General features: G+C 36.7%; 1 protein-coding gene across 1 annotated transcript in view; it reads right to left on the bottom strand.

The window, feature by feature from the left end:
- The window catches only part of LOC127835884 (fibrillin-2-like), a 103,598-nt gene that overhangs the window by 63,450 nt on the left and 12,348 nt on the right, over positions 1 to 27,800 (bottom strand). The window contains exons 3-35 of the mRNA XM_052362308.1: positions 27,492 to 27,604; positions 26,734 to 26,804; positions 26,212 to 26,283; positions 25,514 to 25,713; positions 24,488 to 24,600; positions 24,040 to 24,107; positions 23,340 to 23,575; positions 22,440 to 22,555; positions 20,865 to 21,171; positions 20,467 to 20,579; positions 19,560 to 19,627; positions 18,620 to 18,778; positions 17,137 to 17,258; positions 16,108 to 16,220; positions 13,679 to 14,003; positions 12,682 to 12,795; positions 11,506 to 11,619; positions 10,824 to 10,973; positions 9,802 to 9,918; positions 9,412 to 9,525; positions 8,929 to 9,048; positions 8,055 to 8,168; positions 7,166 to 7,282; positions 6,493 to 6,606; positions 5,932 to 6,045; positions 4,573 to 4,701; positions 4,148 to 4,261; positions 3,548 to 3,664; positions 2,837 to 2,947; positions 2,217 to 2,333; positions 1,370 to 1,486; positions 789 to 908; positions 157 to 279 (exon numbers count right to left, since the gene is read on the bottom strand). Coding sequence (XP_052218268.1) covers positions 157 to 279; positions 789 to 908; positions 1,370 to 1,486; positions 2,217 to 2,333; positions 2,837 to 2,947; positions 3,548 to 3,664; positions 4,148 to 4,261; positions 4,573 to 4,701; positions 5,932 to 6,045; positions 6,493 to 6,606; positions 7,166 to 7,282; positions 8,055 to 8,168; positions 8,929 to 9,048; positions 9,412 to 9,525; positions 9,802 to 9,918; positions 10,824 to 10,973; positions 11,506 to 11,619; positions 12,682 to 12,795; positions 13,679 to 14,003; positions 16,108 to 16,220; positions 17,137 to 17,258; positions 18,620 to 18,778; positions 19,560 to 19,627; positions 20,467 to 20,579; positions 20,865 to 21,171; positions 22,440 to 22,555; positions 23,340 to 23,575; positions 24,040 to 24,107; positions 24,488 to 24,600; positions 25,514 to 25,713; positions 26,212 to 26,283; positions 26,734 to 26,804; positions 27,492 to 27,604 — 4,332 coding nt within the window. The remainder of the gene's footprint in view (positions 1 to 156; positions 280 to 788; positions 909 to 1,369; positions 1,487 to 2,216; positions 2,334 to 2,836; positions 2,948 to 3,547; positions 3,665 to 4,147; positions 4,262 to 4,572; positions 4,702 to 5,931; positions 6,046 to 6,492; positions 6,607 to 7,165; positions 7,283 to 8,054; positions 8,169 to 8,928; positions 9,049 to 9,411; positions 9,526 to 9,801; positions 9,919 to 10,823; positions 10,974 to 11,505; positions 11,620 to 12,681; positions 12,796 to 13,678; positions 14,004 to 16,107; positions 16,221 to 17,136; positions 17,259 to 18,619; positions 18,779 to 19,559; positions 19,628 to 20,466; positions 20,580 to 20,864; positions 21,172 to 22,439; positions 22,556 to 23,339; positions 23,576 to 24,039; positions 24,108 to 24,487; positions 24,601 to 25,513; positions 25,714 to 26,211; positions 26,284 to 26,733; positions 26,805 to 27,491; positions 27,605 to 27,800) is intronic.

Raw genomic sequence — 27,800 nt, 5'->3', positions numbered from 1 at the left:
TGCGGCTCAAGGCCAGCCTTACATGACAGATTTCACCCAATGGTCACATACTAAATGAATTTATGTTAAATACTGCATTGTGATAGGTCAAAATGTTAGTGAAAGGTGACATACCATCTGATAACAGGTTATACACCACTATAAAAGATTACATACCTTCTGTACAACCAGGTCCAGTCCAGCCGGGCGCACAGAAGCACTTGTAAGAACCATCGGTGTTGGCGCAGGATGCACCATTGGCACAGGGGTTTAACACAGCATTGGCACATTCGTCCACATCTGTATGGATTGAGTCAACATTGACTTGAATACTTATAGTTTAATTCCTTATAAATGAAATTAATATACTCAACAAAACATGAGGCATATGTTAAGAGTGGGTCAAAACTTTGAACTTTAAAAAAATACTTGTATAAGTATTATGTTGTTGGTTTCTATAAATATATCATTTCTATTCATGTTCAACAATTTTTATTTATTTGTCATTATTTAGTTAGTAAAATTATACTTAAATCAAGACATGACACCATTAACTGTTGTCCAGTTTAAAGTTGTCCAAAACAGATAAGTCATCATCGTCCTGATCATGGTCTATTAACATTTTAATTCTCTTTTTTTTAAACTGCACAAAAAACTATAATGTCAATTGTTTTTATAGTTCTTATTAAACACAGACTCAGCAAAAAACTAATTGTTCACATGTTTACGCATGAAGTGAGACACATAAGTCATTTGCATAGGGATGTTTAATCAAATTTCAACACAATAGGCGCCACACTAATACCAACCTTTTTCACACATGGGGCCTGTTCTCCCCTCCGGACATATGCAGTTGTAGCCACCAATAGTGTTGATACACTGGCCGCTATAGAGACAGGCTCCGGTAATTGTCTGACACTCATTCTTGTCTAAGGCAAACAATCAGAGTTAATAAATAAACAGATGGCAAAATCAAGTTAAGCAAATCACATACATATTCTGCAAACACATACACAAAATTCCTCTTGCAATTTTTTGTATAATTCGGAATTGTGCCTAATATAAATTGATCAGCACAGACACCCGGCTCCCATGATAACAGACTGATTCCTGTTTTATTTATTTTCATCAATTTATAGGAAAGAATGATTGATGTGTTCATTATTTTGCTTAAAGATATTTTGCTCAAACTGTTAAAATAACACTGTTGCCTTACTAATTTAACACCGACTTTTCATTACAAAGGCTTAAATGCTTTAACACTATTATATTTATGTTGCTGATATGGTATATTTAAACAATCTTAACATAATTTAAATACAAATAATAATGTGCAGCATTTTATTTTATTTTCAATAAATTTCATGGCCTGGCACAGTTGTGACCTCACCTTCTTTGCATGTAGGACCCATCCACTGGTTCGGGCACTTACACACGTAGTTACCGTCGCTACCATCTACACATGTGGCATTGTTGAAACATGGATTCAGCGCGCACACATTGCTCTCTGAAGTCAAAAAATAAATGTGAGAACAGAGTTGAATTTCAAATATGTGGTAATGGTACAGCAAATTTATTAATTAGTTAATTAATATCAATTGGTAATTCCATGCAAACTGTTTAAAAAGACTGAATGTGAGAACACAGTTGAATTAAAACTATTGATTAATGTTCATGGCAAAGCAATTAAATCAAATTAAAAATGAATAAATATTTTGCAAGAGCATAGAAAGACAACTCGTTGATAGAGCAGTTCTCTCCCTGCAGATTTTTGTAAGAGCCAAGAAAGACAACTCACTGATGGAGCAGTTCTCTCCCTGCAGATTTTATAAGAGCCAAGAAAGACAATTATCTGATGGAGCAATTCTCTCCCTTCATATTTTGTAAGAGCCTTGAAAGACAACCCACTGATGGAACAGTTCTCTCCCTTCAGCTTTGTCAGAACATAGAAAGACAACTCACGGATGGAGCAGTTCTCTCCCTGCAGATTTTGTAAGAACCAAGAAAGACAACTCACTGATGGAGCAGTTCTCTCCCTGCATATTTTGTAAGAGCCAAGAAAGACATCTCACTGATGGAGCAGTTCTCTCCCTGCAGATTTTGTAAGAGCCAAGAAAAACAACTAACTGATGGAGCAGTTCTCTCCCTGCAGATTTTGTAAGAGCCAAGAAAGACAACTCAATGATGGAGCAGTTCTCTCCCTTCAGATTTTGTCAGAGCCAAGAAAGACAACTCACTGATGGAGCAGTTTTCTCCCTTCCATCCAGGTGGACATGTGCAAAGGTAGCCCCCGTTGGTGTTGCTGCATGAGCCTCCATTCTGACATGGCACCCCGGTTACACATTCGTTCACATCTGAAGATTCATATAAGATCAAAATCCTGCATTTATGTTTTAATATAGAGCAAGGCAAGTCTTTATTTAAACAAAGTTTCAAGATAGTAAACATTATTGGTGTAAATCTTTAATGGAAACACAGACTTGATGTATAAATTTACAATTTGAAGATAAATGAATAAGTTATCTCAATTGGCGAATTCTTAAAGGATATTATTCTGTCAATTGCAAATCTTGAAATATATACAGTAAATATTAAATTAATGAAGTGACAGAAATTTAAAGGTACTTCATGTAATAAATTATTTTGTAGGTAAATTACCTAAGGACATAACATAAATAATAATTATTATTAAGAATCCATGTATTAAACTGTGTGTTAATTCGGAAAACGACTGAACAACACTTATGCTTAAGAGCTACTAAATATCAATGTTGTTGTTACAAAAATAAGCAAAGAATAGACTGCCCTGTAAATCACATGATTCTAAGACATACCAGTTCTCGTTATCTACACATACCATTTCTACAGTAGGGCCCAGTCCATCCTGGCGGGCAATCACACGGCTTATCAGGCAGACCCAGGCACTTGCCCCCATTGTCACAGGTTATTGACAGGCACAGGTCAACAACTGCAAGCAGAGTTAGTCATTTTTATTTTATTGGTTCAAACAGTATTTAGTTTTAAACATATTTTATTTAAGCTTCATTCCTGGGTGGAACCAATATTTGATGTCTTTTGGGGAGATTAAAAGAACACTCCCACATTTGGGAAGGAAATTTATTACAGCACTTCAGTCATTTCATGGCAATCAGTTAACTTAATGCATGCTCTTCTCAGGCAAACTGGTTTACCATTACAAAGGACTCATACTTATCCCAGTAACTGAGTTGTTTTTTGAGTCAGTGATAGAGAAAGATGGCCATAGAAATAGCAGGGTAAGTTAATTAGAGGAATGGCTAATAATGCTGCAAACAAATATTTTCATTTTTCTTGGAAAATAAATTTTTTTTTTGGAAAAATTTGCTAAATGCATGTCCCTGATTAGCAGGGCAGAAACTTTCCACTTTTATGGAAATAAAAAAATTCAAAGGAAGTCTTGTATCAACAAAAATCCAGTTAAGGCCGATATCATCATTCCTGATTAGCCTGTACAGACTTCAAAGGCTAATCTAAAAACAACACTTTACCCAGTAATGCAAGATTTCTGAGAACGAGAAACTTGACTTACAAGTTCCACAGTTGTCTCCAGACCAGCCGTTCAGACAGCGACAGAAGAAGCCACCCACTGTGTTCACACAAGTGCCGTCATTGAGGCATGGGCTGAAGTCCACACACTCATTGATATCTGAATATGTAAGCATAGTCATAAAGGTGAACCTCTCCTTTCTCAGTAGCAAAGTGAAAATGGCTATATGCAACCAGTGTAAAACCAGAACAGCCTGCAAGTAACTCGCAGTCTGTTAACCCTTTCAGTGCGGGAACCGAATTTTGAAGGTCTTTGCAAACAGTTTGGATCCAGATGAGACGCCACAGAACATGGCGTCTCATCAGGATCCAAACTGTTTGCTATTCTGATAATATTCTTTGAAAAAAATTAAAGAAAATGCTAATTTTAGAAATTCAGCAGACGACATTTTAGCAGACAACAAATTTCCCAGCATGCAGTCTGTTAAGGTTTTGTGCTGTAAGCTGCTCATCAGAAATAAAGGGTGTCGGCATTTCTTATCTTGAAATTTCAAATATTTATTGCACAATAATAACAATGTTACTTATGGTTACATTTCCAATTTATCATTTGAATGTTGGGTTGAAACTATTGGTTACTCACCTCTCCCACAATCAGAGCCAGTGAACCCTGGAGGACATGTGCAGTAATAGTTGCCAGGGATGTTAATACAGGTACCGCCATTAGCGCACGGCTTAAAGCTACACTCATTGATATCTGAAAATGAAAACAACACACAAGCATGTACAAAAAGTTGTCTTCTTTAATCCTATAATTAATTTTAACTCTTAGTCGCCTTCTTAAAACCTAAATTTAATGTTTTCTTTCAGTTGTCTTTTTACATCCTATACTCAATTTGTACTTTTCACCTTAGTAATTATTTGTTTGCACAATATTTGTTCTAAAACAGAAAATACAATACTAGGCCCAGGTAAATGTTGATTGAGAAAATGTTTACCTGCTTGGCTTTAAAGAGATGTAAATATGATTTGCGGAAGAAAACAAACTGCACAGGCTTATCTGCTCACCAGTTGTGCAATTGATGCCGGTCCATCCCGCGGGACACACGCAGTAGTACAGCCCATAGGAGTTCATGCACGAGCCCTCATTCTGACATGGGTTGGGCAGCCCCCCCTTAGAGTCACACTCATCAATATCTGCAGCAGATGAAACATATCAGTGAAGTTTGATCAATATCTGCAGCAGATGAAACATATCAGTGAAGTTTGATCAATATCTGCAGCAGATGAAACATATCAGAGAAGTTTGATCAATAACTGCAGCAGGTGAAACATATCAGTGAAGTTTGATCAATATCTGCAGCAGATGAAACATATCAGTGAAGTTTGATCAGTATCTGTAGCAGATGAAACATATCAGTGAAGTTTTATCAATATCTGCAGCAGATGAAACATATCAGTAAAGTTTGATCAATATCTGCAGCAGATGAAACATATCAGTGAAGTTTGATCAGCATCCGCAGCAGATGAAATATATTAGTGAAGTTTTATCAATGTCTGCAGCAGATGAAACATATCAGTGAAGTTTGATCTATGTCTGCATCAGATGAAACATATCAGTGAAGTTTGATCAATATCTGCAGCAGATGAAACATATCAGTGAAGTTTGATCAATGTCTGCACCAGATGTAACATATCAGTGAAGTTTGATCAATATCTGCAGCAGATGAAACATATTAGTGAAGTTTTATCAATATCTGCAGCAGATGAAACATATCAGTGAAGTTTGATCAATATCTGCAGCATATGAAACATATCAGTGAAGTTTGATCAATATCTGCAGCAGATGAAACATATCAGTGAAGTTTTATCAATATCTGCAGCAGATGAAACATATCAGTGAAGTTTGATCAATATCTGCAGCAGATGAAACATATCAATGAAGTTTGATCAATATCTGCAGCAGATGAAACATATCAGTGACGTTTGATCTATATCTGCAGCAGATAAAAACTGATTCATAAGAAGTTCTTTACTGACTTACTTACGATATTTGCGGACTTAATAATGTTCTTTGCTGACTTACTCACATTCTTTGCTGACCAAATCACATTCTTTGCTTACTAACTCACATTCTTTATTGAATGTTTTCACTGTGTGTATGCTGTTTGCTGCTCTTCAGTAATTAAGGTTTGGAAATGAAACCTTTAAAACTAGTATGCAAAAAAAAAAATGGGGGTATGAAAAAAAAATTGGGTACTAAAAAAAAATTGGGCATGAAAAATTTTGGGTACACATTTTTTCCGGGTACTATTAAGTTAGATTTATCTTTTTCTGGGTAAATTTAGTTACATTTCTAAGGGAATACAAACGTCGCAAAGTGCACATCTGAATGGTAAAGCGTTTACGCATTTCCAAAGCACTGACCTGTCCTGCAGTCAATGCCTGAGAATCCTGCAGGGCAGTTACAGTAGTAGGATCCAAGAGTGTTGATGCACGTGGCTCCATTGCCACATGGGAAACGATCACACTCATTGTTGTCTGTGCAAAAAGAAAAACAAAATGTGACCATCTGAGGCTGTAGTTTTCTGTGTCTCTCAACAAGCTTCAAACTTTCAAGTTCAACAGATAAGAAAACATGCAAAAAGAAACTTTTAGGACAGCAAAAGGCATCAACATCACTACGAAATTAACACTGAACTCGTAAATTATTGACATATCAGGAATTCCAACTAAGGCAAGTTGGCATTAACAACAAGCTGTATTACGACCAGTTAATCACTGGAGATGAAATAATACATAAGTCAATTGTATTTCTGAGATGGTGCTAATAAGGACCGGATGTTCTTTCAAAATGCTCATGAAAACTATAGAGTGAGTAAGGTTTATGTATTAGTTTTCACAAAATTTTGATTTATTTTTAAAAAATTCAATGAAGTGTGTTTCAGCAAAGGGAACAAGCAGACATTTGCATCTATATGTTTCTACCTATTTCACATGTGGCCCCAGTGAACCCTAGGGGACATTTGCATCTATAGGATCCCAGTAACTCCTCACATGTGGCCCCGTTCATACACGGTCTGGCTGCACACTCTTCAATGTCTGCAGAATAGAGATCGGCTGTCTTATGACTGCATTTATCAACATTTACATTCAGAAATCTTTGAAAATTTTAAAGATATTTTTAAGGATGTTCTTATTAGATGAGTTGCCAACCTTTAAATTAGAGTCTAAGATTAATTTTTTAATAATCAAATAAATATGATTAAAAAAGGGCCCGTTTATTACAAAATTTGATTGAGGAAACCTAAAATGATTTCTTTAATTCATTAACAATTACTAAGCCTCTAGCTGGTTTATGTACAGGAATTGAGGCAAATTCAAATGATTCCATTATCAACAAGTTTAATGAAAGAGAAGTTTGCAGCATAATCATTATCAACAAGTTTACCGATTGAGCAGTTTGCAGTGTAACCATTATCAACAAGTTTACCGATTTAGCAGTTCGCAATGTAACCATTATCAACAAGTTTACAAATTGAGCAGATTGCAGTGTAACAATTATCAACAAGTTTATCGATTGAGCAGTTTGCAGTGTAACCATTTTCAACAAGTTTACCGATTGAGCAGTTTGCGGTGTAACCATTATCAACAAGTTTACCGATTGAGCAGTTTGCACCAGTCCATCCTTTGGGACACAGGCACCTGTAGTCTCCCATCCTGTTGATGCAGGTGGCTCCGTTCTTGCAGGGGCTGAACACCTGGCACTCATCAATGTCTGTAACAAAGCAATGCTTGAAATATATTTCACTATACATACCTTTTATATACTCAATAACTTATCAAAAGACATTAAACATTTACACCTTGACTATAGTCTCAAGGGTTCAGATGCAACCCAGTTATTAAATCGGCATAGCACTCTTCACTAAAGGGACTTTTTCACATACTTTTTATTCTTAAAAAATGTCATCAAATATGCTTGCTAAAAAGTCTATAATGTTTTGAATAGTCTAACTCATAATAATTGCAAGACAAAAATTTGAATTTAAAATATTGCCTTTGCTTCAATTTAACCAAGGGCCTCTGAAGCAAAAGCGTATGCACTACCATTGCGTCATATACTCCTTAGTATATAAGGCTATTAAAAAAAGGCTTTATTATTTTACTGATTTCAAAAAATGATCATCCACTAATGAAGGAATATTTTTAAATATTTCTTGACAGGTCAGTGTTACATGCCTGTTTAAACATAATGTGTACATCTTAGAAAATTGTAATTTCACCAAAGTGTGAACAAGTTCATTTAAGAATATTGCCAACAGCACGTCATGTAAGTCAGTGAAAAACCGTTGTTATAATCTTCCATCAACACGTTAACATCCAAATCACTTCAATAAGCATTTTACATACCTTGCAGTTGAGCCATGAAATGCTCCAGACATTGAATAAAACAAATGAGAAATGACACAAAAACCCATCAATACATGAATATATATTGTTCCTTTTGCCATTATAACACACCAAACTTCCTTGACAAATGTAGGTACCTTTCTCGCATTTCAGTCCAGAAAATCCTTGGGGACAGATACACTCGTATGATCCTGGCTTCTCCACGCAGCGCCCTTCGTTCTGACATGGGTTGGTTTCACATTCACGAATATCTGAAAATGTAGTCATGGTAACGTTAAATGATAAAGAATAATGCACATGTAATGATTATGAACCCAAAGCAATATGAAATAAGTTCACATTCTATGTTTTTGATGTACAACAAAATACAACTGAACCTTAGGTCATAGGTAAGCAAATAAATTTTTAAGACTCATTTGTTAGGCAAAGCTGAACAAAGATTACACAAAGAAGCTTTATACATTACTTTGTATACATTATTAATTTATTTTAAGATAGGAATTAAAAGATGGAATGAATTACATCTGCTAATTTGATGGCTTATATAAATGTCATAAATCTTGTTTTGTTGTGATACATGGTGCAAAGCCACAAATGCGTGTGCCAACCAGCCAATTATGTCAACTATGTGCAAAAACACACTGTTTTTTCACCTATGATACACTTTTATTTACCTAAAAAACCAGGACAATTTTGATGACTTGATAAACAAGTATTTTTATGAGGAGATGAAACAAGCCATGCCTAATCAGGGCTTAATAAGCATTTGCAGTCCCCACAGGCTAATCAGGGACGAGACGTTCCGCTTTAATGGCATTTTTTGTTTAAAGGAAGTCTCTTTTAAATGAAAATCCAATTTAAGCAGAAGGTGTTGTCCCTGATTAGCCTGTGGGGATTGCAAAGTCTGTATACTCTGGGACAACACTTAACGCACATGCATTTAGCCCCATTACCCCAAAGGTAGGCTCAAATATATTTAAGCCTCCATTGACAAACTGTTTCTATACTTACCCGTTTCACAGTTGGTTCCAGTCCATCCAGCCAGGCACCTGCAAATGTAGCCGCCCACCAGGTTGAAGCACGCTGCACCATTTAGACAGATATCTGGTGTCTCCTGGCATTCGTTTACGTCTACAAATGAGAGATGTGTTGAAGGAGTATAGCGTTTGTTTATTATTTAATGGTCATCCTACATAATCAAAGCTTTTATTTGAACCCCCTTGCCCAATCTAAGATATTGGCATAAATTCCATGTGTCCCAATTTCAGCAGTCCAGTCCCGCTTTTGGGCAGTTTGTCCTGACGTTCCAATATGACAAATTGTGTCCAAACATTCTTAAAAACAAGGAAAGTTCCATAAGCTCTTCTTCTTCTTGCAGGTAACGATGTTGTTGTTCACGCCTTATCAGGTATTTTTTGTCAAATTATCATATTGTTCTCCTGCATACTGTTTACGTCAAGCGCGGCTCTTATACTATTTCATTGCCTGTGTTACCTTTCTCGCAGTATGTGCCCCTCCATTGTGGTGGACATGAGCACATGAAGGAGCCCATTGTGTTGAAGCAGGTGCCCTCGTGCTGGCACGGGTTGAATTGACATTCATTGATATCTGCCGGATAGAGATAAAAGGTGTTGAAAATGAAAAATATGTCTGCATATCCATATTGCATTACCATATGTCTATGTGTTGATTAGACTTTGAAAAGCACAATCACTGTATACATTATTCATATTTTTATCCAATACTTAGTTGCTCATTATTCAAAATGTATACATGTTTGACAAAACATTTTATAACAGTAAATCCAATTTAAAATTTGTCAAAGCTTTGTTATTTGAAAGGGATGTCCTAAAGCTGCCTCATATAATGTTCATATTCCTATACCTATTTCGCAGTTCTCGCCCGTCCATCCGTTCTCACAGAGGCAGTAGTAGGCTGCAGGTGTGTCCACACAGGTACCGTTGTTCAGGCAGATCCCTTTCTCCTGGCACTCGTATACGTCTGCAACACAACAGCAGATTAGTTTAAAGTCTAAAATTATATATCTTTACTCAACTGCATCCAAAACCTAAGGCTTATTAAAACGGTCCTGAGTCTGTTTCCTGGGTAGAACCAGGACTTGGTGTCATTGGGGGGAGATCCAAAGATTGCTCCAACAGTGGGATTGAATCTGTGGCCTCCCAGTTGCTAGATGGACACCTTATTCACTACACCCCGGCAACATGTCAGTGGTTTTATAAATTAGCCGCCCTTTGGGAAAATCAGCCTCAACTCATAAGATCTTTGTGTCTTTAAAGCTTAGTTTCAACAGTTTGCACAGTCTAAGCATGGATGACAATTTCCCCTTTATTGGAGAATTCCTTAAATCGAACAATTTCATAAACTTGTTTTGATCAGCATCAAACAATACACTTGGCCCAGAATTATTATTATAACAACCAAAAGGCATTCTAATTGGTCAATAGTGTAGCCTGTCATTTCACGATTAATATCTTGAATGTTGACAGTGTCAAGTTCAGCTTTCTCCCTGCAAATGTACTTACTCACCTCACAGATCTCCCTGCAATAGTACTTACTCTCCTCACAGATCTCCCTGCAAATGTACTTACTCTCCTCACAGATCTCCCTGCAAATGTACTTACTCTCCTCACAGATCTCCCTGCAAATGTACTTACTCTCCTCACAGATCTCCCTGCAAATGTACTTACTCTCCTCACAGATCTCCCTGCAAATGTACTTACTCTCCTCACAGATCTCCCTGCAATAGTACCTACTCTCCTCGCAGATCTCCCTGCAAATGTACTTACTCTCCTCACAGATCTCCCTGCAATAGTACCTACTCTACTCGCAGATCTACCTGCAAATGTACTTACTCTCCTCACAGATCCCCCTGCAAATGTACTTACTCTCCTCACAGATCTCCCTGCAATAGTACTTACTCTCCTCACAGATCTTGCCGGTGCGCCCCTGTGGGCAGATACAGAAGAAGTCTCCATTGGTGTTCTGGCACACACCGTTGTACAGGCACGGGTTGCGAATGGAGCACTCGTTGATATCTGAAAGCCAGAACAAAATTGTCCTCTTTTTAGTCCAAGTAATGCATAAAATTGAAATTTGACCGCACTTTCTACAGGAAATTTCAGCCAAAAAAGGGTGATGTTCTTTTAGATTGCAAGAATATAAATAAGGAAATGATTTAATTACATTGTACAGCAGTCAATCTCAGGTTAAATGATTCAATAAAAAACAAGTTGACTGCCAAATGTATTGAATACTTATAACTGATATAATATAAATATGATAATTGAAATTAGCATTTTTTGTCAATTACTTTTCAATAAAACAGCATATTTGACTGTTTATTAGTAAATTATTACTATCTGCCATTTAACTTTGTAAATAATTTGAAGCTACACGATCATAGCCAGGAAATGAGGGCCCTCAGTGAGGTTTTCTATTTCTAAATTGGTCCCCAGTCCAGACAGTAGGATTTAATGCATGAGTTTAAAGTATCCTCCCATATTCGCCTGTGGAGTCTGCACAGGCTAATCAGGGACCACAGTTTCTGCTTGTATGGTGGTTGCCTACCTATCTCACAGTGGACCCCAGTCCATCCTGTAGGACACCTGCAATAGAAGTTGCCTGGCCGGTTCTCGCACACACCACCGTTCTTACAGCGGGGAACCGTGCATTCATCAATATCTGAAACATCCAGGAAATAAATTTATGTACTGAAAAAACAAATGTAGGCAACTGTGGTTTTAATGTTTATTTAAAACCTTGTATGCACTTTTTACTGGTGTTCATTAATAACAATTCTGAGTAAACTGAACTTAAATCAATGTGTAAATTGTCGTCCCAGATTAGCCTGTGTATTTTGCACAATCTAATCAGTGTCAACACTTTATCCCTAGTCTGGATTTTTGTTTAAAACAGAGTTTCTTAAAACCAAAAACTGCATAAAAGGGGAAAGTGTCGTACCTGATTATCCTGTGTGGAATACAGATAGGATAATATGGGATTACACTTATCGTCTATTCATTAAACCCTGTTTTCTCAGAGCATGGTTCAAACGCATACAAAGTTTAAAACAAACAATTTGACCACAGTAGGCGATAGGGTTTGTTTTAGTCTGTTTTGTACAGAAGACATGGACTTTTTCTGAGAAAATTTAGGGAACTAGCACAAAATTAAGGGGCCATGGATTCAGCAACAATGCTTAATAATATCTTTACATAATTTTTACATTTAATTCGACTAAAGGTTTCTGCTTCTTTGGGTACCCACTCTATGAGAGTTATTTTATGTCCTTTATGTCATTGGTAACTTCCACTGCAACACATTGTACAAATTTATTTTACAGTTAATGTATAACATCCTTTTCTTAAATTAGAAAACAGTTTTTAGACAAATTTACACAATAAAAATTTAAAACAAAAATATCAACACGAAGTATGTAGTTTGAATGGACTGTGTCTTACATATTTCACCACCATCATCACTGACAGCTATGTCACAATTTGGTCCAGTCCATGGACTGTGTCTTTCATATTTCACCACAAACATCACTCATCTATGTCACACTTTGGTCCAGTCCATGGACTGTGTCTGTCATATTTCATCACAAACATCACTCACCTATTTCAGGATTTAATGAAGTCAATGGACTGTTTCATATTTAACCACCAACATCACTCAGCAATGTCACAATTTGGTCTAGTCCATGGACTGTGTCTGACATATTTCACCACAAACATCACTTACCTATGTCACAATTGGGTCCAGTCCATCCAGCTGGGCACTGACAGATATATCCGCCACTGACATCCAAGCAGATGCCTCCATTAGCACAGGGTCGTGTCAGACACGGCTTGTAGGCTGTAGACAGGTATAATATATATGAGCATATGGGAAAATAGGACTTAATGCATGTGTGTGTAAAGTCCCAGATTAGCCTGTGCAATCTGCACAGGCTTATCAGGGAAGACACTTTTAGCTTTTATGGAATTTTTTGTTTAAAGAAGATCTCTTCTAAAGGAAAATCTAGTGTATATGGAGAGTGTGGGCTGCACATTCTAATCTGGGATGATATGATAAGCCCAGTTTTCCCAGAACAACGCTAATATGTTACAATTGAATAAAATAACAGCATTACATCAAATAGTACATCCAAATAATTCAACAATATTAATGAAAACCATAACAAACTTGTCTTCTACCCTGATATTATAAGATACAAAAGTTGTTCACATTGACAACTATGAATCCAATTATCAACATTGCAGTTCAAGGAATTTGATCTTTCATGGCAATAAATATGGGATAAAGAATCCTACACAAATTAATTAGACTTGTAACAACTTTTTGGGAAACACATTCAAAAACTATAAAAGGACAGTTTTTTCATGGTAAAGACATGTAAAGTAGTAAAACTGATTAAAACTTGAATTAAAAAATATGTATAACATTATTTATTTAGAAAACAAAATTAACATGTCACAAAACAGTGGTAAGTAACAAATTATATAATAATATTACAATAAATATTTAGCCCTTCCCCACTCAAGGTGTAGTAGCTATTTGTAACTTGAAGTTTTTTTCTGGTTGTATGCTGTTTGCTGCTCATCAGTAACTTAGGGTTGCAAATGAAGACTTTAAAACTTGAATCTATTAGGAAAAGTGTTTAGTTTTCTAAGGGACTTAAAATGGGTCAAATGCATATCTGGCAGAGCGGTAACGGGTTAAACAATACAGCACATACTCAGAGAAGTGGACGGTGTCCCATCGGTCGGTGTGGGTCTAAATGTCGACATGTCTCGCGTATAGTTGACAGGTTGTAGAGCCACGTTGCAACTTCCGCTGAGCAGCATCAGGTCACCAACCTCAAACATATCGGTGCCCTGGATGGTGTGATGCGGCGCATGGCGCTCCAATTCCTCTACCACCGCCGCCTTCAGCGTGTCTGTGAGAAGCTCGCCGAATATCACGCGGAAGTTGATGCCGACTGGACTCATACGGTACTTGACGATGTAGCAGACGTCGTAGTAAGTCGGTCCCAGCTTGCCAAGCTTGTAGTATGCAGCAACCTTAAAATTAAAAAAAAATCCACAAGATTAATTATCAATGCCTTTACAGATTAAAGTTTACATGTTTTAATTGAGTCTTGCTCTAGGGAAACAGGGCTGAACACGTGTTCCTAAAGTGTCAATCCCAGGTTAGCTTAACATGTGTGCCTAAAGTGTCATCACAGGTAAGCTTAACACGTGTTCCTAAAGTGTCATCACAGGTAAGCTTAACACGTGTGTGCCTAAAGTGTCATCACAGGTAAGCTTAACACGTGTGTGCCTAAAGTGTCATCACAGGTAAGCTTAACACGTGTATGCCTAAAGTGTCATCACAGGTAAGCTTAACACATGTATGCCTAAAGTGTCATCCCAGGTAAGGTTTCACATGTGTGCCTTAAGTGTCATCCCAGGTAAAGTTTCACATGTGTGCCTTAAGTGTCATCCCAGGTAAGGTTTCTTGCCTAAATTTTTGCTAAGAAGAGACTTATACTCTAAACCAAAAATACAATAAAACTGGTAAGTGTTGTCCCTACTTAGCCTGTGCAGAGTGCACAGACTTATCTAGGACGGCACTTTATGCACATGCTTTTAGCCTTGTTTTAACAGGACAAGGCTCATTTCAAAATGATTAATGCTCCATGCGATTTCAAATTTATATTAGCATATTTAAAACAAGAAATATCTTTTAAAAGATATACAGCGTTGATTTTGTAATTTTTGCGACCGGTGAAAGGAGATGGAATGAAGCGACCATGTATTTTAATGAAGGTAGTGAGTGATTATAAGATAATATATTTTAATGTATTAACAAATAAAAATGAAGAACAAGAAGAGGTGAAATTGTATGCTTTATTGTCAATAAGTATTGTAATGACTAGGTCTTCATAATTGAAACCTAGTTAATATTAATAATAATTAATAATTTCATAATTTTTGCTGCTACATGTATACATTGTATGTCTTATATTGAATAAAAAAAAAAGGTTTTAATAATTGAACGAGTAATACATTAGTTTCAATAGCAAAAGAAAACATATTCGCCACTGAAAAACTATGAACATAATGTTGGAATGAAATAAAAGATAATGTGTTATAATGTGTACAGATGTTAGTAGAATGTAAACATAAAAGACTCAATATTGCAAGCATCATAGTGACATGAATTTTTTGCAGAAAAACAGAACTTTATATCAAAATGAACGAAACAAAGTACAAACAAACATATTTACACTAATAAACGCAAATATGGATTATAATATATCAAAACAGATATATTTCCAACACCTATATATTTCCTTAGTATCGCAGGCTACCGCCCAAAACCCCCGCTTTGTCGATAGTGGTAAACAACTGTGTACCGCTAAAGTGCAATCTAGCCTGTTTTTGTAGTGTTTAGTGTGGCCGCTAAGGCATGTAAACAATAAATTCTTTTAATTGTACAGACATGTGATTAATGCTATACTGCTTCGTAAACTAAGGAGAAACGTTTCGATGTAATGTTTAGAGGATGTTTTGTATCATGACAGTTTTTAATTTATTGTAATTAAACATGTAATTTACAATATATTCATATTTCATTTTCAGTTCAAATGATATGCATCCAATGTTTCAGTCTGGGAACCACACTACCAATGTTTACGGTGATTTTTGTGTTATTAGCCAATATGAACAATTCGGGTTTATTCATTTCGGATCTATCAGAATGAAGGTCATCTAAGGTCAAAAGTGACGTTAAACAGCTACGCAGAAAAAAACTCTGCTAAAGAATCATAAGGTACCACAGTAGCTCAAGCTGATTATATGCATGTTACCATTTATCACGGGAATATAGAGTAAATTGTTATAAATTAACTGATGATATCCAGTTAGGCCATGTATGAAGAAATCTTTAACTTATAAAACCATATTTCCATAAATTCAAAACATTTCTAAGATAAAAAACATGTTCAAATTTGAGTTTGAGCATAACTTGAAATTTGTGTACACAACACAAGTATGGGGATGTTTACAATTTTAAGCAATAAAATTCCCAATAACAGTTTTTCTTTTTTTAATAACAGCTGTTTAGATATATTTTCTTATGTCAAGAGAAAACAAAAAATATAAAGCAATCAAATGTTCTTACATCTTCGCAGAATTTCCCTTGTTGCTGAACGAATCCATTTCCATTCCTATCATCAATGTTGAAGTTGAAGGTCTTGTTGTACATTTGGCAAGTGATGTCAGCCAATGTGGCAGCTAGTAGAGACAACACACAGACTTGTTATCAAAGAGGTTCACATAACATATATGATATTTCACTCACAATACAACAGATAAGTTTAAGGAGTACATCTTTTTCACAACAAAACACTTTCTGTAACACAGAAAAAGTTTTTTGCAACCAGTCTAAAAATAATAACACAGTGAGACAATCTCTTTACTAAATGAATTTTTATGACATGCACATTTTTTGTGACATAGGTACATTTGCACAGTGGCCCATACTGAATATACAGTAGGCCTTGCCCACCCATACACATGACTTAAAGGTCACAGTATCGGCCTAAAAACCAGAAGGTTACATGTGTGATCCCCACTATTGGAGAGTTCTTTACCCCCAAAGACACCAAGTACTGTTTTTTCCCAGGAAATGAACTTGAGAGCATTTCAATCAGCCTTTGGTTTAGACTAAGCACACCACTTACAGTAAACAGTGGGTAACATGACTTACAGTGCACGGATGGTCACATGACTTACAGTGCACGGATGGTCACATGAATTACAGTAAACAGTGGTCACATGACTTACAAGTACACAGTGGGTCACATGACTTACAGTAAACAGAAGGTCACATGACTTAAGTACACAATGGGTCACATGACTTACAGTACACAGTGGGTCAAATGACTTACAGTACACAGTGGGTCACATGACTTACAGTACACAGTGGGTCACATGACTTACAGTAAACAGTGGTCACATGACTTACAGTACACAGTGGGTCACATGACTTACAGTACACAATGGGCCACATGACTTACAGTACACAGTGGGTCACATGACTTACAGTACACAGTGGGTCACATGACTTACAGTACACAGTAGGTCACATGACTTACAGTACACAATTGGTCACATGACTAAACAATAAACAGTAGGTCACATGACTTACAGTACACAGTGGGTCCCACAGTGCTGCTGATATCAATGGTTCTGGATGGGCTGATGACAGGAGTTGCGGTCCCTGTGAAGTTTGTCACCGAAACTGTCAGTCCGGCCTGGTTCCAGATCAGTCTGCAGAGAAAAGCGGTTTAAACTTGTAAGAAACTATAATTCTGGGAATTCATTTGAGCCACACTCTGACAAGGGGTCTTAATGCATGTGCTATTCTGGAACTACATTGAAAGCACATGCATTAAGCCTTATTTTCCCAGAGGCGGGCTCATTTATTTTTGCTGAAACTAAATTTTGTTGATTTTTTAAATCTGGAATTTGTTTTAATTTATATTTTAGAATTGTGTTATGCTTGAAACTTGGACTGGAAGTTTCATTGGACATTTGATATCTTGCTTAAGAGGACCACAACAATTAATGTTCAAGAATTGATATTAGTTTTACAGTATATTATTCAGGGACAGTAATGAAGTTACAGTGAATAAGATAATGCAGTGTTGTAGAAAATGCAATGTCACCAATGCAATAACGGGGTTGTCAGTTTAATGAAAACACAAAAAGCTTTTTCAAAATCTTTCCAAAGAAAATAATTACTTGATGTTCTGAGGAGAGTGTTTCTAAAAAACGGTAGTAAGCATGAAGCATTCAATGCAATGAAATTAAAATTAATAGGTTTCAACTTAATATTAATAAATTTTGCTATAAATCTATAAAAATGTATCAGAAAGTATAAATCAAAATGTAAAGACATGTATAGCAAGTTAAAAGGATTTTAGATATTAACTTACTGTTTTAACACTTAACAAAACATGGAGATGAATTGATTGAAAACATTGTATTGAAAGAAAAACAGAAAAGAATATTAACTAACTTAAAAAACAACATCGTATTGGTTTCCCAAAAGTCACAATAAAGTATTGAAAAACTATGTTATCAGTGTTAAGATTTATACATATAAATACATATTGTAACCAAAGTATTAAGCCAAAAATAAGGGTGATAACTGATAAATGGATGGACACTCAGATGAACCAAAAGGGGTAAAAACAATGTGTCATCCTTAAGCTGTGGGGGGGACATAATTAAATGAGTCTCACTGCAGGAAAAAGGGCAAAATGCAAGTTTGTAAAGGGTCATCCCAGATAAACCTGTGCAGTCCAGACAGGCTTATCAGGGACCACACTTTCAACTAACATTTGATTGCCATTTTAAATAGATCTCCAATAAATAAAAAAACTCATAAAAGCCCAAAGTATTGTACCCAATGAGACTGCACAGGCTAATCTGGGAGGCACTCAACTTCTACTTCTACTACATGATTGCCACTATCAACTAATTGATCATACTGCCATATTAGGGTATGCGCGAGAAAAAAAGAGAGAAAGGTCAATGCACATGCAACAAGCACAGCGTTCCCAGAACGTGGCTCAATTCAATCGATGCTCTATGACTGGTCTTTTATCCCAATGAGTATCACTTACCTCAGATCTCCAACGTCCAGGACCTCATAGTTGCCCAGTTTTTCATGAGGTGCTGAGTTTGCGATGATCTCCGTGATGTTGCTCGTAAGATACTCCCCTAGAGGCGCCGCATAGGTCAGACGGAACGAAAGGCCGTTGTGGGGACCATCATGGGCTGGGCTACAATGTATCATAGTTTAATACACAGAATGTTTCCTAACAAAGTAAATGGCCTTTTACCATTGATAAAATATTATTGAGGGCATGAATGCTCTTTTCTAGTTACATTTTATATGCTTTTTCTAGTTACCTGTTATATGCTTTTCTTGATATCTGTTATAAGCTTTCTTTTTACCTGTTATATGCTTTTCTAATTGCATGTATAACTCTTTTCTAATTACCTGGGGGCCGTTTCATAAACGATCGTACGACAATTTTAACTGAGGAGAGAATTTTGCAATCTTAATAAGTAGACGAACTAGCCATGCTCGTCAAATATATATGGCGCTTGAGACGCCAATGAAATTAATTAAGTACTGAAAAATTACAATCATATGATATGGACTTTAACAAGTATGTATCTTCGAAAAATGTATCGTATCGTAAATGTGTACTGCGATGTTTATTGAAACGGTCCCCTGTTAAATGGTTTTCTAGTAACCTTATCTATGTTTTTCAAATTACCTGTTATAAACTTAACTAATTACAGTATACTTGTAATATGCTTATACTTGTAAAATGCATTTATATTGATCTGTTATATACATGCAAATAACAATATGCCACATTTCCAAAATATAAGAATTGTAATTTTGTGGCGAATTTCTGTCATTTTATAATTGTAAATGGGTACAGCTTTTGAGTCTTATTCGATATTAGCATTCTTAGATATAGCTGAAAATGAACATTTTATTTTCATTATTACAGCATTTGTACTAAGATAAGCAAACAAATAACCAACCGAAACTGTTCAATCTTGCAGTCGAGGTAAATCTGTCGCATGTGACTGTTCTTGAAGAATCTGTCAATCTGAACAAAAAATAATAATCTTCAACTAAACAAATAAGGAAATGTCAATTTTCATAACTTCTATATTAAGCCATAATTGTCATTACCGGGTTACCTGTTTCCTAGTCGACATTTATAAGTATTTACTGATGCTTGTTTTACAATGTCCGTTGAACCTCACTAATATCATTGATCCAACTTTACAATAGCATCAATGTCCGTTGAACCTCACTAATATCATTGATCCAACTTTACAATAGCATACAGTGATTTTGTAAGCTACAAGCCATTACCAGACAAGTGTGACACTCTTAACTGAACAAATACGTCAGCACTTATATTAACACAAATGATTGTCATGTGTTTGGATTTCAACCATTTCACAACCGTCCACTTTTCTTGTGTCAGCTGGTTTATTAGCCATTAGCGCGCATGCTTGTAATACTAGTATGCAAGCTACTGACAACTACCCTATGCAAACCAAAGGTAGAGAGAGAATGGAGGTAGTAATAATTTCATGAGCCGGGTCGGAGAATCAAAAATGAACCGGGTTGATTATGAGTCCAGGGCTCATATTTACAAAGTACCTTAGGACAATCTTTACTTAAGTCGCACTTTAGTGGCACTTAAAGGAAAATTTCAGATCAAGTTTTATGTAAAACATTTGGTGTGTTCAGATTAAAAATTTACTTTTTTATAATATAAGCATGTAAAACTACCTAAAAATAACATAGCCAAAGACTTAAGTCATTTCATGTATTGAAGGATTTCCATTGGATTTTACAACAATGAGATTGGTGAAAATTAGCCCAGGACTCTACCGACTAAACTTCAGCCAACCCGATAAAAAAACGACTCACGTCTGCACAGAAGCGTGACTGCAGCCTCAGGAAGTATGGTGACGTCTTGTCATCCAGGTCAGTTGTGTACGTGAAGCCATACAGCTGTGCCTGAACAAACGCATTTGTAGAGTCTGAAAACATAGAGACCATGGTTTATCTTCCCAGGCAGTTGCCGTTGAGTAGTGTATGTAGTGTCCATCTAGCACAGGCTAATCAGGGACAACAATATTAAACTTAACTGCATTTTTTTATAATAAGAAACTTCGTAGACAAAAAATGCAAAAGGGGAAACTGTCGTCGCTGATAAGCCTGTGCGGACTGCACAGGCTAATAAAGGGGGGCACTTTACTCACATGAATTAAACCCCGTTTTCAAAGAGCAAGGCTAAAAATAATTTTCTACAAAAATAAACCTACTGTACACAATGACGGTCAAGGAGCTGGTTCCAAAGCCTGCGGTGGGAGGTATGAAGCTGTAGGAAGTGAACACTGTGGCAAACGACATCTGGGACCGTGAGTCGGTGGAAGGGTACAGGGACGCAGTGGGGGTCTGGTACGGCGTGTATGTCACAACAAACTCCCCATCAGCAAGGATCACTAGGATGTCGCCGACGAGGTACGTCTTAAGGGGTCCGTCCGGGTCGTTGGGGAAGAGGAACTCGGGCGCATGGATCATGATGATGTTCTTGAGAACTTCCGGCTGATGGATGAAGGGGTCACTAACCTTAAGAAGGGCCCGTAGGGATGAGAACCGCTTGCCAGGGCCCGGGGGACTGTGTGTGGGGTTGGAAATAAAATCAGTTTATGGATCATGCTTATAAAATAATTATTTCTTCAGGGATTGAATCTAAACTTGAGGTAAAACAATCAGAGTTTTTGCAAACAAGTGTGTGTTTAGCAGCGCAATATTGTGAGGGCACCTGATATATGGACCATTCTTAGATATAACATGCAATACCAATTCTAGTTAGAGGACATATTTCAGGGTCGAGTGTGAAATAATGTATCTGATAAAGACGTTCTACATAAGTAATACACAACATCACCATGCTAAATACGTGTAAGGATCCTTAATATGTATGGTTTTCCTAAAATTTACCTAATCGTCCAACAATTGATGGAAGTGCTCAACTGCATTAAGCATAGCGTTTCATATCACTTTATATTTCAAATACTTATACAGACAAAAAGTTGTGATCATCTTGTCCTCTAAGAAATTACCCTTAAGTAGTTATTAATTATTGCAAAACTTACTAAAATCCGATGATATCGCAGTTATGGAAATAATCCCTCCAGGAACTTTGTCTTATTTGTCTTTCCAACTGCAAAAGTAAAACTTAGTGAGTTAAGATTTTTTCACCATATTCAAACACATTTTAGTCATAAAATGGTGGGAACTTTTAAGAATGAAGTCCATCGGTTAAGACTTAACTTCTAAAAATGTTTAAGTTCTGAGATTGAACAAACAGTATTGTGTATTAAGAAAAGTAGAAAAACATAGGTGTGTAAGATAAAATATATGTATATATTATATATATATATAAATATATATACGCCTGGCTCTGGGAAAATCATGCTTGATGTATGAGCGTAAACTATCATCCTAGATTACACCAGGCAGTCCGCATGGGCTAGTAAACTATCATCCTAGATTACACCAGGCGGTCCGCATAGGCCTTGATGTATGAGCGTAAACTATCATCCTAGATTACACCAGGCAGTCCGCATAGGCCTTGATGTATGAGCGTAAACTATCATCCTAGATTACACCAGGCGGTCCGCATAGGCCAATCAGGGACATCACTCTCTGCTTCCTTCATTAAAAGGAAGTTTCTTCTTAGCGAAAATCCAGGCGGATTGTGTCGTCATTGATTAGTCAGTGTTGACTACCCAGGCTAATCTGGGATGACACTTAATTCACGTGCATTAAGTCCTGTTTTCCCAGAATGAGACGCATATGTCTTATATATAACCCTCATTATGGGGACTCACATCTTTGCAGAACCTCTGTGCATAGTCCTGATAGAGGACCGTACGCCTGTCCCCCAGGGCTGGCTGGTATGTGAGGTTGTACGCGTACAGCATCATGTCAATGTAGGGGGCAGAGCCTGGTCGGGGGAGATATTACACAATCAAGAAAATAGTTACCATGAGTAAAGGTATGAGAATAGTCTATCAGATAATGACTTTCACAGAATGCTGTCTATTATGGTGAGTAAAATGTTTCGCATGTTCTTGATGGTAATGTAAAAAAATAAATTAGAATAAAAATAAACATAATGAGCAAACATTGTATTAGACCAGTAACTCTAAGATATGAAGAAGTGCCAATATCAAATATGTCTTGCTAAAACGGCGTATAATGCATCAGACATATTTTTGTAAAAGACGAGCACACATTATAGGTATATTACATTATTAACCCTTTCCCACTCAGAAGGAAAGCGAAAATGGCTATAGACAACCAGCATAAAACCAGAACAGCCTGCAAGAAACTCGCAGCCTGTTCAGGTTTCATGCTGTTTACTGCTCATTTGTATCTCAAAATCTTAGAGTTTGAAATTAAGCGTTTGAAATTTGAATCGATTAAGAAAGGTGTTTAATATAATTAGATTAGCAAATGTTCTACAAAATAGTCAAAATGCGTATATGAGCTGTGAAGGGATGAACTGCACGCAATGCATTAAACACATTTATTAAAAAATACTACCACGCACACACATAGGTTAGTCCAACTTGTTGACGCTTTAAAATATAAAGCTACTTTTTATATTGGTATTATTTGAAGAATTCAGCCTATATAAAAAGTATCTCTTAATTCTGTGCGCGTCTTATAAATAAGACTAACTCATAGGTATAAAACATAATTAACTATCGTCAATAACATCAAACCAGAAGGTGTCGTCGGTGTTGGCATTATGTTCGGGTTCACGGGTATCGGCAGCACGGTTATCTTGCCATCCCCGTCTGCGGGGGTGATCAGAAGCGTGCCAAGCATCTTGCGACGCCGACCCTCCACTGTGACATTTCGTGCACGATCCATAATGAGTCTCGCGAGATAGAGTTGGAGTTCCTCTGTCGAGTCTCCAGAAAACCGAACATGGGCTATGGCAACATCGGGCCTCGCACTGGATAAAATTGACGGAAGTTTTTATAAATTATTTATTTGTTTATCAATTCTTCGTATCTTATTTTGATTTGTTTATGAACACTTGATCATGAAAATAATGTCACTCACTACCAGAATATGTTGCTTGCAAGTTTATATTAAAGGTTTCATAAACCACATACATTGTACTAAAATAAATAATATGGGCCGTGCTCTGTGAAAAGCGGTTGCATAAAGTGTTGTTCCAGATTAGCCAGTGCAGTCCGCACAGGCTTATCAGGGACAACATTTTATTCTTGAGAGATATTTTCTGTTTGAAGAAAGTTTCTTCTCAACAAAAATCCTGTTTAGGCTGAAAGTGTCCACCCTGCATGATAAGCCAGCGCGCACTGCACAGGCTAATCTGGAATGACACTTTACGCACATGCGTTGAATCCCCATTTCACAGAGCACGGCCCAAAAAATATGTTGAGAGCTACTTACCCGAAACCAAACACCTCACAGCTGTCATATCGATCTCGGAGGTAGCTTTCAAGAATGATTCGCTCAATCTACAACAAAATGGATGTGGAACAAATTCTTAACAGAAAAGACAAATTATGTAAATTCCTTTTTTCATAAAATTATACTATGTAAAATAATTTTTAATGGTATGTGACACAATGTTAGAAGAATAGGTGACATTGAGCCTACACAGTTTCAACAAAGGTATTGAATAAGATATCACATAAAGAAACAAATAAAAGTTTTTGCTTCTTGTTGGTTTTTCAGTGCTGACAAGTGCCCCATTCTTACATTTTTCTTAAGTGGACTACCACAACTACCACCCCTACTTAGAATTCCTAAAGGACCTTGACCAAATTTCAACGAGTATTTAAACAAATAGCCCAATTATCAGGAGCTCTGAATGAATGTGTATATATGTGCTTACGTCGTCACAGAATGGGTTTGCGAGGTCCAGGAAAGCCCTAGAGTTGCGGTCCCTGAGGATCCCCGAGTAGGAGAGGTTGTACACCCACACCGTCAAGTTTGCTACAACACCAACTGAAAACACAGCCATATGTTATTTGAGCCTACATCTGGGAACACTTAACTTTACCCTTTGTATGCTGGGAAATTTGTCATCTGCAAAAGTGTCGTCTGCTGAATTTCTAAAATTAGCATTTTCTTTAAATTTTTTCAAAGAATACTATCAGAATAGCAAACAGTTTGGATCCTGATGAGACGCCACGTTATGTGGCGTCTCATCTGGATCCAAACTGTTTGCAAAGGCCTTCAAAATTCGGTTCCAGCACTGAAAGAGTTAATGTATGTGCGTAACGTGTTGTCCACATTCAAACTTGGCGTTTCAGGGACTAAACATTCCGTTTTTATGTAATTTTTCGTTTAAAGGATTCCCTTTTAATGGAAAATCAAGTTTAGTTGGCAAGTGTCATCACTGATTAGCCTGTGAAGACTGCACAGGCTTATCTGAGACGACGCTTTATGCACGTGCAATTAGTCCAGTTTGTCTAGAACGAGGCTCATGTGTGTACAGTTGTTACGAAAACCAGGAAACAATTCATCTTTAAGCACATACATCAAATGTATATGCCCTTATGCTAGTATACTGAACACAACTCTAAGAGTTCCTTTAAAAGGCCACACAATAGCATGACAAAAACTTATTTACTTATAAAAGTAATTCTATCGATCTTTAACTCAAGACAAATCAGCGAATCTCATGTTTGAAGAGTTGTTAAACAATTTATGCCTAGCGTCTAGAAAAAAGGCATTGGCAAATAGCGTAGTCTGTGCTGTTTGCTTAAAGGAATTTCGGTAAGAAATATTTGAAATAGAGAAATAAATATACTAGACATCCCTAATTTTGGAAATAAATTGATCCTATTTAGAAGGATGGGAGAGTCCACCAGGCATAAATGGGTTAAACAATTCACTTCATATCGCTTTTGTATACCTGGTTTCTCAGGAATGGGGGTGAGTATTCCAGTGTTTTTCGGCTCCATTCCCACAAGAATCTTGTCAAGGAACAAGGCCTGGTAACCTGCTCCATCTGTCCTTATGGTGTTGGCCTTCAGGATGGCTGGGATGTCGAAGGATAGGCCCTTGTGTTCACCACGAAACTGCAGGTCGAAATTTAGCTTCACCGCCCCTTCTCTTATTTTTGTTGCAAAACATAATTAAAATGGTAGTTTTTCGTCCATGCATTTGTCAAACCCACAAACTAGCACTACCTATAGGTATCTGGTCACGTGTAATCAGCTAGTTTAGGCAATATTGTCACAAGGTATTCAGTCCAATATAACAAGAATTACTTAATTTGCTTTAGCATATTATTTTTTTTCGAATAACAAAAAGTAATTAATATATTATTGGCGTTAACAAGAAAACTAGTTTTAACTTTGATTAGGGTTTGGCAAAATACTAAACTTCCTTAGCTCTAAATGACATATTCAGAATTCAAACTTTTCATTGTTGCATTTTTCTGAAAATATCAAATTTTTATTCAATAGTTGAGTAAGACTGGAATATGGAAATTAATACTGTTTTGAATTCTAATTTGAGTCATCGTATTACTAATGGTAGCAATTGTTTTATGCTTGCTTCATTAAATTATATTCATCATGAAAGATATATTGTCCTACTCTAACTTACGCTATGTATTCCTTTAGCCCTGTTTTATTATAAATGCCTGCACATTCGCACACAATGGGTTCCTTGGTTGGTCTGAAAACGGGAGTAAATGTACACGTTATTGAGTATAAGCCTCATTTCATGAAAACAGGGTTTAATGCATGTGCGTAAAGTGTCGTCCCAGATTAACCTGTGCAATCAGCAGGTCAGGGATGACACTTTCCGTCTAAACTGGATTTGTGTTTAGTACAGACTTCATAATACAGATCAGTTCCATATTGAAAGCGTAAAGTGTCGTCCCTCATGAGCCTGTACAGACTGCCAAAGCAAATCTGGGACGAAACTGTACGCTCGTGCATTAAGCCCAGTTTTTTCCAGAACGAGGTTCTTATGTGTAATAGTTCAATATTGAATGTTAATTATTTGGCAGTGGAGCCAATACAAAATTAGCCTAATAAATTACAGTGGAACCATTACCACACGAGCTTAAGAAAACAAAGTCAGCATATTAAAACGAAGTTTTAAACGAAGCATACTACTTACTTCATCCTTGTTACTTTGCACCCAAGGTAAGCCTCATTATATTTGGTACTTGATTTAAAGTACCTGTCCATCTACAACACAATAAAAACCTGATATTTGTATTATTCAATTAACCCTTTGCATGCTGGGAAATTTGTCGTCTGCTAAAATGTCGTCTGCAGAATTTCTAAAATTAGCATTTTCTTCGATTTTTTTCAAAGAATACTATCAGAATAGCAAACAGTTTGGATCCTGATGAGACGCCACGTTCTGTGGCGTCTCATCTGGATCCAAACTGTTTGCAAAGGCCTTTAAAATTCAGCTCCAGCGCTTTAAGGGTTAATGCGGTGTCCTATACTCATGGACATACATGTATAGGCTGTATTCTCCAAGATAGTCAATATCAACGGACTCCCAAAGCCTTCGATAATGTGTTGCTCGGACTCCAACCTTTGGGTTATAAAGCTGAGAGTTGCGCAACGTTTTATATAAGAAGACGGCATCTACGGCATCTACTGGAATAGTTGGATTATATAATTTGAAAGTAAATCTGGTTTTGCAGACAGAAACTATGTTTCTATGAGAGTATTTTTAAAATCCTGCCTTATATTTATACCAATGCCAAATACGGATAAAGTTACGCAAAATTCGGGACCCAGCCGTATTGTCAATCCGTCCAAATATCTGTAAATGTTTCTTGATAGATCTTTCATCCGTCTTATAATCGAAGAAGTGCGGTAAATCATGCGCGAAACGCTCTTTATCGAGACAGTACGCACCTGTTCACAGAAGGGGTTGGCTACGTTCAAGAACTCCTTCGACGACATGTTCGCCATGTTGTGATGATACGGCACGTTGTGTAACGTGACGTCGGTAGGGGCAGTTGACGTGTCTACAACAACAAAAAAGTGCTGTAAACGTTTACACTTAAGATTACATGTCCATTCTTTTTTCTTTTCCTTTTGGGGATATAACATATGTAGGACATGTAGTAGAGTTCAAACAGTATATATTTAAAACCCGAAATAGATCCTTTTTCAGTTTAATTCGTATATATATTCACTTAATGTTATTTATAAATTACGCAC

Source organism: Dreissena polymorpha, chromosome 6, assembly GCF_020536995.1.
Source record: "Dreissena polymorpha isolate Duluth1 chromosome 6, UMN_Dpol_1.0, whole genome shotgun sequence".
NCBI classification, from domain to species: domain Eukaryota; kingdom Metazoa; phylum Mollusca; class Bivalvia; order Myida; family Dreissenidae; genus Dreissena; species Dreissena polymorpha.
Note: the sequence above shows the minus strand (reverse complement) of the source record. Positions and strands in the feature narration are given on the sequence as shown.